Source organism: Balaenoptera physalus (assembly GCF_965194825.1).
Source record: "Balaenoptera physalus genome assembly, chromosome: 13".
Taxonomy (NCBI): Eukaryota; Metazoa; Chordata; class Mammalia; order Artiodactyla; family Balaenopteridae; genus Balaenoptera; species Balaenoptera physalus.
Window position 1 is genome coordinate 3350278 of NC_138892.1, and position 12074 is coordinate 3362351.

The 12074-nt window shown below is 51.8% G+C and overlaps 1 protein-coding gene across 8 annotated transcripts in view; it reads left to right on the forward strand.

The window, feature by feature from the left end:
* CERK (ceramide kinase) overlaps nt 1–12074 on the forward strand; it is a 215672-nt gene that overhangs the window by 24783 nt on the left and 178815 nt on the right. For all 8 annotated transcript variants that reach the window (XR_014252760.1, XM_082422209.1, XM_082422210.1 and 5 more), the window contains 3 exons: nt 4377–4502; nt 6368–6431; nt 8782–8927. Coding sequence is in view for 7 of the 8 variants with exons in the window: in XM_082422209.1 (XP_082278335.1) it covers nt 4377–4502; nt 6368–6431; nt 8782–8927 (336 nt within the window). In the remaining variant the exon portion in view is untranslated. The remainder of the gene's footprint in view (nt 1–4376; nt 4503–6367; nt 6432–8781; nt 8928–12074) is intronic.

Sequence of the window (12074 nt, forward strand, 5' to 3'; positions counted from 1 at the left end):
GCCATAGAGAAGAAAGAGCATGTGTTTAGGTTGGTTTTATATCTTTTAAAATTAATTTGGCATCTAGATAAAAAAAAGTGAATTATAATTTGTTTGAGGAAGGTATTTCCCACACAGCAGCTTCAGAGAGACTTCCTGGCTTGGAAAAGCACGTGTTTGGCCTATGATCTGGGCGGCGAGACTTGGATTCTGCGTTTCGCCGTCTGATTCTGTGGGACGGGCTGGGGCGTTTGGTCCCCCGCCGTCCATCCAACCAGTGCATCCTGACTTTTCTTTCCATCTCAGATCGCTGGCGCTCTGTCCTCTGCTTGTCCGCTGGACTTCTGAACGAGTCCGGCTGGGAGGTTGCCTCAGTTCCTCTACCGCCACCTCCCCCCTCCTCCTGACCCTCCCTCCTCATCCTCACCTGCTGTCTCCCCTCTGTCCTCCGGTTGTTTTCATGAGACTTTGAGTCTTTGGATCAGGATGATTCTGGAGGTTCAGACTCCAAGAGAAAGCCCTCTGAACCTGCCCCCCACTGAATAATGGGACTTTTTTTCACAGAAAAACCTATACAGTCGTGCATCTGCTATAGTCTACTTGTATCTAAAAATATTCTAGAGTTCAGTTTTTTCAGCTGCTCTGTCACTTTGTGTTACTCCTGGATGTTTAACTGAAGTATAACTAGACACAAAGAAGTTCTCACACACTGAGCGCCCTCGGGTAACCCGCACGCAGATCAGGAGACAACGCTGCCAGCCCCCTGGAGCCCCAGGGCCCCTGCCATCGCTCCCCAAAGGTGACGATCACCTGACTTCAAACACCTGGGTTCGTTTTGTACTCATGCGGTCGGATCCCAGCCGACACTCCCGTGTCTGGCTCTCCGGCAGCTTGTCGTCACGTGCGGGGCGGGTGGCCCGTTCTCTGGGCTGCGTGGTGTTCCAGGGGATGAGTGTCTGGCCGGTTATGCAGCCCTTTTACCGTTGATGGCCACTGGATGGCCTCCTGGCGTGGCCGCTGTGAGCAGAGCTGTTCTGAACTCACCCGCACGCGTCTCCTGGTGCATGCGTGGGACTGGACTTGCTGGGCTGGTGGCGTGTTTGAGCCTCAGTGCACGCGCCCACACTGCCTCCCCAACTGGGGGTCCTGGGGCCACGCCCACCAGCAGGGGACCGGAGCTCTGCTGGTCCCACACCTTTAAAATTGTAGTTACTCTGGTGGGTGTTAGCAGTCTTGCATTATGGTTTTAATTGGCATTTCCCTGATAGGAATGCATTTCTCACCTTCACTGGCTCTGTTTATGGGCCATTTGGAGATCCTCTTGTGAGGTGTCTGTCCAAGTCTTTTACCCATCTTTCTGTTGGGTTGTGTGTCTGTCTAAATGATGTGTAGAAATTCTTTACATATTGTAGATCTGAATCTTTCATTGGATTTTTGAATTACAGATACCGTCTCCCACTGGATGGCTTGTGTTTTCACTCTCTTCATTCCATTTTTTTGATGGACATTCTTGATATTTACGTAGCTCTGTTTATCTTTTTTAAAAACTCTGTGGCTAGTTTGTGTCCTATTTAGGACAGCTTTTCTGCTCCGAGGCCACGAAGATGGTTTCTTCTCAAAGCTTTGCTCCACCTCTCGCTTTGAGAGCTGCAGAGTCCCTTTGGAAGTGATGTGTGTATGCAGCGTGAAGTAAGCGGTCAAGGTTCACGTTCCTTAAGTATAGATATCTGCTTCACCCCGTGCCATCTATGGGAAAGCTTGTCCTTTCCCCACCGCACTGTAGTGCTATTATTTTGTTTTTTATTTATTTTTTGCTCATATATAGACATTTAATTGGATTTTGTATTTCCCCTTGCATCCAATGACCTTGCTAAATTCATTGATTAATTTTAATTGTTTGATGATTCTTTTTGTCAGCTGTGAATAATGACTGTTCTGTTTTTTCCATCTCAGTTCTTATGCCTTTTTCTTTCTTTTTCTTACCCTTTTGCCCTGGTTTGGACCTCTAGTGCAGCGGGGAGGGTCTTAGTCCTGATCTTGGGGGAAACTTTTCAACATCGCACTGTCGAGAATGATGTTTCTTAGGTTTTTGTTTTTGTTTTTTTTTTGTTTTTGGCCACGCTGCGTGGTATGCGGGGATCGAACCACGTGCCCCCTGCAGTGAGGGCAGAGTTTTAACCACTGGGCCGCCAGGGAAGGCCCAGGTTTTTTTAAGTAAGTTTTTAAAATCCAGATTAAGGAAGTTCCTTTCCAATCCTAGTTTTCTGAGAATTTTTAAAAATCATCATTGAATGTGTAATTTGATAAGTGCTTTTTCTGCATCTATTGAGATGATTGTATGATTTTCTTCTTTTTGAGTTAACGTGTTGAAAAACATTGGTTTCTCCTTGTATTTTGTATAAAAGCCTTTGTATTCCTGGAATAAATCCTACTTGGTAATGATGTATTGCCCTTTTTGTGCATTTCTGGATTTGACTTGATGATATTTTGTTTAGGATTTTCTCACCTAGGCTCAGGGAAGAAATAGACCTATGAGTTTCCTTTCTGTAAATGTGCTTGTCTGGTTTTGCTGTCAAGCTTACAGTGGTCATGTACACAGAGTTGAGAAGTGCTTCTTTCTTTTCTGTCGTGTGGAAGAATTTTTATAATGTTGAGGCTACTTTTCCCCTTAAATATTTGGAAGCATTAAGTGGTGAAACCATCTGGGGTTTTCTTTGTGGGAAGGCTTTTATTAATGGCTTCAGTTTCTTTATTAGATATCAGACTATTCAGATTTTCTATTTATCCTGTCACTTTTGGTAAATTGTATTTTTTGAGAAATGTGTCTCTTACATAAAAATTTACAAATTTATTGGCATAAGTTTAATAAATCCTTTCAGTTTCCTTGTAATATTTGTAGGTTCTGAAATAATGTCCTCTTTCTCATTCCTGATATTGTTAATTTGTGTTTTTTCCCTTTTCCTTTTTATCAGTTTTATTAGGGACTTATCAATTTTATGAATCTTTTCAAAGAATAGACTTTTGGCTTTGATTTTTCTCTATTGTGTATTGCCTTCAATATTTCATTATGAAGATTTTCAGACATACAGAAAAATTGAAAAAATTGTACCGTAGACATTAATACACCCATCACCTACATTCTGCAGTTGTTAACATTTTGCTGGTTTTGCTTTGTCTGTGTCTCTCTGCCCATCCATTAGTTAATGGTATGTTTGCTGTGTTTCCAAGTAAGTGACAGACATCAGGGCATGACCCTTCAGACAATTCAGCATGTGTGTCATTACCTAGAGGTCAGTATTTGTTTTCAGTTTGGAGGTAGAATTTACATACAGTGAAATGGACAAATGGTAAGTGTAAATCAGTGAGTTTTGAAGCATACGTGTACCCGTGTAACCCAGACCCTGTAAGACTTAACATCACCCCAGTTTCCTCGTGACCCTCCCCGGCCAGTCCAGAGATGACCACCAGTCTGATTGTTTCTTTTCGTCATTGTTGCCACATGTTAGTTCTGCCACATAAATGGAATCATGTAAAAGGACTGTTTTGTGTAATTCTTCCATCTCTCAGCATCATGCTTTTGGTATTTATTCATGTTGGTTAAGTGTATCAGTGGGCTGTTCCTTTTCGTTGCTGAATGATACTCCTTTGGTCACATTCTGTGTATCCGGCCGTCAGTTGGTGGACACCTGGGGGGTCTCCACGTTTTGGCTGCTGTGAATGGCGCTGTTGTGAGCGTTCATGTGTGGGATTCTGTGTGGACCCAGGGCTTCGATTTTCTTGCTACTTTTATTGATTTGTTGGTTAAATTTGGTTTTTAAGTATCAGAATCTACTTGAACCGACCCAAGCAGAAATGTGGAAGTTGCTATAAGAAAACAGGGTGTTTCAGGAGACCTGGGTGTAGGCAGTTAGCCGGGCCTCTGGAAGGGACAGCCTGCCGTCCTTCCGTCTCTCTGTCCGTCTCCAGATTGAGCGTTCCCTGTGCCTGTCCGTCTGTCTTTCTCGCCCAACGCTCCGTGCTGTATATCTATTTCTCTCATTTTCTGAAGACTCACTTTCCTTCACATGAAGAAGAATGAGGCTGCTGCTTCCAGGATTTACACCCTGTAGGACTGCTCATCAGGAGAGAGCGTCCTTCTCTGCCAGGATTCTGAATCCCCAGGGCTGCCATCCCCCTGGCCGATGTGCAGAGCACCTGCCTGATCTCACAAGCTGTGCTTTTCTCTTTTCAGAGATTAGGAAACTCTTGAGCACCGTTCTTTACCTTAAAAATGCTTTTTGTCAGATAATACTAAGCAGAGCTCTAGAACCATTGTGGTTTGATTTTGTTCAGTAACACAGTTCTTCATTTTGATCACCTACATTCATTGTGACTTACGCGGTGTTGCTGTTTTGCAGCGTCTAGACCAAAGCACTTACTGGTGTTCATCAATCCGTTTGGAGGGAAAGGACAAGGCAAGCGGATCTATGAGAGAAAAGTGGCGCCGTTGTTTACACTGGCCTCCATCACCACCGAGATCATTGGTAAGGCGCAAAGTGTCTGTAGAAGTAAATTTGAGAATGGCTCAGATATGGTCACTAGGGAAGATTTTTATTGTATTAAGATTTTTTTTTTTTTTGGCCATGCTTCGCAGCTTGCAGGATCTTAGTTCCCCGACCAGGGATCGAACACTGGCCCCTGCAGTGAACGCGCAGAGTCCTAACCACTGGACCACCAGGGAATTCCCTGTATAAGATTATTTTAACAAACTGAAATGTTGGGGTTTTAGGCATACCAGAATGAGAAGAATACAAAGTAAAGAACGTAGGCTGTTCTAGCCAAGTATTAGCTCATAAAGCACTCAGGAAAAACACTAAGGATAAAAGGACAAAGATTATGGACAGAAAATTATTGCAAGAGATACAAGCAATTAGTAAGGCTTAGAAATCATTTCACCAGTAAGTGGTATTTTTAAGAAACACGATGCAATGCCACATTTGCGGTACCGAGTTTCAGAGCAAGTTCTAGATGCTGGGAGGGTGTAGGGAGACGGTTTCTCCCTTCAGAGATTTGAGGGTTTTGTGTAAACTTATTAAAGGGCCCCCTGGCAGTGCGGGTCAAGATCCTCAAAAAGGAGGGGGTTTTTGTCCAATCTTACAGTTTTCTAAACTTCCCTGAGAAAACCATCAGCTCTACACAGAGGGCGAGGTACACAGGTGTCCGTTGCCTCATTTTTATAAAAGCAAAACACTGGAAACCACTTATACCCCGGAACAGGAAACATAAAGACAGAATTGTGGTGAATCTGAAGGAATAGTATGTAGCTCTTTAAAATGCTCTTTACAAGGAATTTTTAATGATGAAAAAGGGATTGTGATAAGATGTTGGGAAAACAAGGACACAAAATTGTGTGTACAAGTGAATTTTAAGAGAGTTTTTGTTGGGACTTCCCTGGTGGTCCAGTGGTTAAGACTCCGCGCTCCCAGTGCAGGGGGCCCGGGTTCGATCCCTGGTCAGGGAACTAGATCCCACGTGCTGCAACTAAAGATCCGCATGCCACAAATGAAGATCCTGCACGCGGCAACGAAGATCCCATGTGCCACAACTAAGACCCGGTGCACCCAAATAAAAATATTAATAAATTTTTCTTTTTTAAAAAAAGAGAGTTTTTGTTACAGTGAGTATACAGACTATGGACTAACATTTTCTCTCTTCTACATTTTGGTATATTCTAAAATTTTCCAAGTTCCTTGGATAATAAGGGAAAACTATAAAATAGAAGATGTAATCTCTTCCCAAGAAAGTTATTATTTGTTGTCAATTAAATGCCAAGAATGTGGGGCTTCCCTGGTGGCGCAGTGGTTGAGAATCCGCCTGCCAGTGCAGGGGACACAGGTTCGAGCCCTGGTCTGGGAAGATCCCACATGCCGCGGAGCAACTAAGCCCATGCGCCACAACTAATGAGCCTGTGCTCTAGAGCCCATGAGCCGCAACTACTGAAGCCCACGCGCCTAGAGCCCATGCTCCACAACGAGAGGAGCCACCACAATGAGAAGCCCGTGCACCGCAATGAAGAGTAGCCCCCGCTCGCCGCTACTAGAGAAAGCCCATGCGCAGCAACAAAGACCCAACACAGCCAAAAATAAATAAATTAATTAATTTTTTTAAAATGCCGAGAATGTGATGTCCTACCCAGTAGAGTGTATTCTGAGAGGTCCTGTTCCCCTGAGGTCAGCATCCTGTCCGTGAAAGGAATTTGGGTAAGATCGAAGGAGGGCTTTCTTACAGGAAACCCTCCTGCAGATTTTATAGGACCTCATTTTAAAAGCATGGTTTACTTGCCTTTCATTTTAAAGAGGATTCACAGACTTGAGTGTAAACTCTAATGTAATATGTTTTTTTCCCACAGTTACTGAGCATGCTAATCATGCCAAGGAGAGTTTATATGAGCTCAACATAGACAAATATGACGGGTAAGTAAGCGTCTTTCATCTGACTAATAAATAGTCAATTCTCATCAAGTTTTACCCATCTGTCTTCATTTTATTCACTCCCTTTCCTTACACCTTTTTTCCTAGTTGTCGAAGTAAAATAAACCTTCTTCTCCTAGAAAATTAGGAAAGGCAGAAAAGTTCAGTCATGTTCTTCTCCTTGGAAAACCACCGTGTAATAGTTTTGTTTTCCTTTTTAGTCTTACCACCTACGTACAGAAATTTTTTCTGTATCGTTTGAAAGTATGTTATAGACATGATCAGCTTTCGTCCCTAAATATTTGTGTATATTTCCTAAAAGCAAGGATATTCTCTTACAGAACTAAAATGCAGTGATCAAAACCAGGAGATTAACACTGATACGAGTGCCGTGACCCATTTGCTGTCCTTATCAGACTCTGCCCGCTGTCCCATTACTCCCTAAGGCAGAAGCGCCCTGGATCATACGTTGCCTTCAGACTCAGTGGGTGTGTCTCTGGTCTCCTGTAACCCGGACCAGATCCTCAGCCTTCTCGGTGTGGCTGGATTTTGAGAGAACAGGCCAGTGCCTTTGCAGCATGTCCCTTGGCTCTGGGTCTGTCTGAGGTTTCCTCTCGGTCAGGACCTGCTTGTGGGTTTCTGGCTGCGACAGCGCAGAGCGGGTGCTGTGCGCGTCCCCGCAGGAGGCACCGGCCCCGAGTGTGACTCTGCATCTGTGTTGCGTCTGTGCCTGCTGGCATGTCAGCTCCTGGAGAGCCGGCCCCCTCTGCCTTGTGCACAGCTGCCCCCCGCGCCTGGCACAGGGCTGGCGCGCGGCAGGTGCTCGGCGAATGAGCAGACGAGGCTGGGGAAAGGTGGTGAGATCCCCGGAAAGCTTGTACGTAGATGTCCTATAGGCTCGGCTGTTTTGGAAAGATAACTTTTGTTTTAATTTATTTATTTTGTTTATTTATTTTTGGCTGCGTTGGGTCTTTGTTGCTGTGCGCGGGCTTTCTCTAGTTGTGGCGAGCGGGGGCTACTCTTCGTTGCAGTGCGCGGGCTTCCCGTTGCGGTGACTTCTCTTGTTGCAGAGCACGGGCTCTAGGTACGCGGGCTTCAGTAGTTGTGGCACGCGGGCTCAGTAGTTGTGGCTCTTGGGTCTAGAGCGCAGGCTTAGTAGTTGTGGCGCACGGGCTTAGTTGCTCCTTGGCCTGTGGGATCTTCCCGGACCAGGGCTCGAACCCGTGTCCCCTGCATTGGCAGGCGGATTCTTAACCACTGCGCCACCAGGGAAGCCCCGGAAAGATACTCTTGAAAGCTGCGTGGCAAGTAGCAATGAGGATTGGACCCAAGGAGGCTGCCAGAGGTTATGGGTCTTGGGCAGGAGCTGGCTGGACAGTGGCAGAGGCAGAGGGGCTGCTCTCCAGGACGTGTGGGGGAGAATCGGCTGGTCCCCGTGACCGAGTCCTCACCGAGTGTCATCAGGCAATGAGATGAGCTGAAGCAGGTTTTGGTGTGGGGGATGTCAGTGGAGCTGTGGGCCCCCTCCAGTCGGGTCAGCGTGAAGGCTGGGGGGCAGCCAAGGGCTGGACGCCAAGCTTTGTGACCAGGCGCGGCGGCGTCCTGAGTGTCCCTGTGCCCCATCCCAGGGCCCCAAGAAGGCTCTAGGGTCTCAAGTGGGCGACTGTGCCGCTGGGGACCTCAGGCAGTGTGAAGAGCCTCCCTGGAGGGAAGGGTCAGGGAGGTGGATTAGGGTCACACGGTGGGAGTGGGTCTTGAGTGGGGGAGGGGTGGGGGAAGCATCAGGGAGGGAGGAAGCCACGTGTCACCTGTCCCAGAGGCCGAGTTCCTGCAGACCTTATTCAGGGGCTGGAAGGCAGAGGGGAGAAACCTGTTGAGCTCATGTTTTGTCTGCTTATTTTTCGTCAGCCTCGCCTGCTAGGGAAGGAAGGGGCATTCTCTGCAGCTTGGCCCCAGGCCCTGCCCTTCACCCGGTCCCCCAGGCCCTGCCCTTCACCCGGTCCCCCAGGCCCTGCCCTTCACCCGGTCCCCCAGGCCCTGCCCTTCACCCGGTCCCCCAGGCCCTGCCCTTCGCCCGGTCCCCCAGGCCCTGCCCTTCTCGACCTGTCAGCGCCTGGCCGTGTGGCTGCGGCGGGCATCAGGAGCCTCTCCCTGCAGGGCTTGGGCGCAGACACGGAGGGTCTGAAGAGGTCTGCCGCAGGAGTGGGGAGTGAGCTGAGACGGGTGGGGACTGTGCCGGCCGACGGGGCACGGGCACCGCTGCGGCCTGGATGGCGGCTTGGAGGCCAGCGCAGGAGGGAGCTGGCGGTGCGGGGCGGGTGCTGAGGGCCTGACGCCTGTGCTCCTCCCGCAGCGTCGTCTGTGTGGGCGGAGACGGCATGTTCAGCGAGGTCCTGCACGGCCTGGTGGGCAGGACGCAGAGGGACGCCGGCGTGGACCAGGACCAGCCCCGGGCGGCGCTCGTGCCCAGCCCGCTGAGGATCGGTATCATCCCTGCGGGTACGCGGCCGGGAGGGGTCGCCCTTGGGTCTTCCTGAGGCTCGTCCCTTATTTCAGGCGAGCTCTTCTCTCCGCGCACCTGACACAGGACCGCCGCTGCGTGCGGGAAGGGGTCCTGCCGTGCCCCCCGGACGCCTGCTTCCTGCCAGGCGCTGGGGGCACGGTCCTGGCTCTCGAAGGGATGGCCGTTTGGCAGTGGGGGGGGATGGGGGAGGCGCAGAGCACAGTGCAGGAGAAGGGGAGCGTGGGGAGCAGGCGGTGTCCTGGAAGAAGTGACCGGTACGCGGGGCCGGGGGCCGGGCGTCGGGGCGGGAGGCCTCGGGGTGTGAGCGGGACAGGGGCCGGCCGTGCCGTGTCCCGAGGTGGCCGGCTCGGCGTGTTGGTGTCTCCGGGAAGCACCCAGCTCTTAGGAGAATCACAGCGTTGAGCCGGCGGGGGGCAGGGGGGGCGGGGTGAAGCCGGGGCTCTGCAGACCACCCAGCGGAAGGAGGCACCCTCCTCACCCTGTGTCTGGGCCACAGCGGCAGGGACCCTGGCAGGTCAGGTTCGGGTGGACATCCGCGTTCTCCGATGGCTCTGAGAATGGTGCTGTCACCCCATTTTCTGGGTGACGATGCGGGGTGCCAGGGTCAGGTTGCATGGCTGCCCAGAAGGGCGCGGACAGTGGGGCTCGGAGGCTGCTCTGCCCCCCGGGAAGGTCTATCCTTCCCCACCTGGCCGGGTGCTGTCTGTGTGTTAAGGATGTTCCCCTCAGTGGGTCACGTGTTTTCCAACTTCTCTGCCAGGTTAGGCTTTTGTCCTTGAACCTTGTACATGGTGTGTCTGGACTACGTGAATTTTATTTTTCTACGTTCTAATCTGTGTTTCCTTTATGCCTCTTGTCACCATTTGCCCATGTGGCTCTGATACCTAAAACCCTGGGCTATTAAAATGGTTGAAGGGCGCCAGAGCTCAGGCCGACGCCGCACAGCGGGAGTGCGCCCAGCAGACGCCCTGCTTCTCCGCGGCCTGGCATGGACCGGGTCTTGCTGTGGAGCTCAGCAGACACACGGACCCGCGTGGCAGGAGAGGGTCTCCAGCAGTGGGGCAGGGTAGAGGAGGCGCCGCTGGCGTGGGTCTGGGTGAGGGGCTCGGAGGGGCTCCTTCCGGGGGGTCCCAGGAGCCTTCCTGAGAGGTGATGGGTGAGGGACCGGGTGTGGAATGACACACGCCAAGGGTCCCCTGGGGCAGCGGGCGGCCATGGGAATAGCCGTGCGCTCAGGCGGGGGGCTAGAGGGACTGGGGAAAGGCCCTGGGTCAGGCTCTCGTCTACAGGGCTGCGCGTGAGACCACCCTCTACGTTCCGTTCTAGAGCAGCGGCGGGTGGGCTGCCCGGGTCCTGGGTGGACGCTGGACATTGGGTGTACGGTCGGCTGTGACTCGGGCACAGTTTTCAGTGGCAGAGCCAGCAGGACTTGGCAAATCGGATGGCGCAGCCAGCCCGAGCCCCCCAGCAGGAACCCCCCAGCACCGGGCTGTGGGCGCTGGCCTTGGAGCTCAGGGACAGTGTGTCGGGGTTCGGAGCTGGGTGGTCCCGCCTGGGCCTGCTCAGGTCTCAGGAAGGCCGGCACAGCGGGGGCGGGGAGACAGCAGTGCCCAGACTGTGCTTGCAAGGAGAAGGGCGCATGCCCGCTGCCTCTGCCCTGGGCCGGGTGACACAGCTTCTGGGAGGGCCGCCTCCCAGGCGGGGCCTCGAGGAGGGGGAGGCTGCAGGTGGCTCTGGGGCACAGGGGCTGGGGGTCAGGGGGCTCCTGATGCCTGAGATAAACCAGATCTTACGTCTGGAGCTGGCGCTCCCTCTGGGTTAAAGTCTTCACCGCACAGAGATCACTGGGGACTTACATTGTCCCCAGAGGGGGCAATGAGCTGTTGGAAGCAGACTGAATGTTAAACAAGCGAGAAGTGGTGTTTTGGGGACGAAGAAGAATCAGACGTTCTCCTGCCCTGAAGCGGCTGTCTGCGGGTGCCCGGCGCCCCGGCCGCCAGCCCAAAGCATAGGGGTCCACAGCCCGCAGACGCCCCGTGCTCCGTCCGTCCATTCCCTCGGTGGGTCCTTGTGTGTACATTCTGCTGGCCTCCTGTGGGCCGGCCTCGCTGTGGGCCTTGCGAAGGAACAAGGCAGGGACGCAGGGAGTCCAGGGGGAGAGGCAGGTGATTAGCATGAAGTGGAGAGAACGGAGCAGTGGGGCCTGGGGGAGCACGGTCCCGACGGGCGCAGGGGACCTTTCACGTGTGATCCCACTCAGAGGCCGGAAGGGCAGGGGACAGCGCCCTGCATCTGGGGCACGATGTTCTAGGCAGGAGGAGCGGCACAGGCGATGGCCCCGAGGCAGGAACAGGCTTGGCTGTGGGTGGTGCAGACGTGAGCAGCGTGCGTGAGAGGCAGAGTGGAGGTGGGAGCTGCAGGGAGGCGGGTGGGGAGGTGGCCCGTGAAGGATGCTGAGCAGGGAGGAAGCTGAGCTGAGTACCTTCTTTAAAAATCTGATTTTTCAGCAAAATAACCCCTGAAACCTACTAGAAACTCGGTTCACTTGCGCTATTTGTTGCCCTGAGGACTTGGGTAACAGTGAATGCGTGTCCCCCAGCCCAGGGCAGGCCCCACTGAGCCCTCTGCTTTCTTCTGTAGAGTTCAGGTGCCTGTAGGTTCTGCGCCATCTCACACACTCAGTGGAAGTGTTTGCGGTTAGTTCCTAGTGAATGAACTCGGAAAAGTGGGCCACGTCCAGCCCAGCCCGCTAGAGCCGGCGGTTTGCCCCACGTGCGGCCCAGGACTGACCGAGTGACCAGTGGCCTTCAGCCTGTCCCTGTCCTGCCCGCTGTTCCCACACGAGGCGGCTCTCGAGCAGCTTCTATGACAAGATGCTGTCGTTGAGATGGGCCATCAAAAAGGGCCCGTCTTTGTTGTGGCTGTAAAAAGGATGATGCAGCAGGTCAGAAGTGCTGGGGTTTTTTTCCCTACTTGAGACAGATCCCTTTGTGAGACTTTCAACTTGATTCTAACATGTGTTTAATAGAGCAGTTAGATTCTAGATAGACCCACAAATAAAGAGGGAGTTTAAAGGTCAAAAGGACATGGTGCAAAGTGCAGACCACTCGTTTCTTCATTTT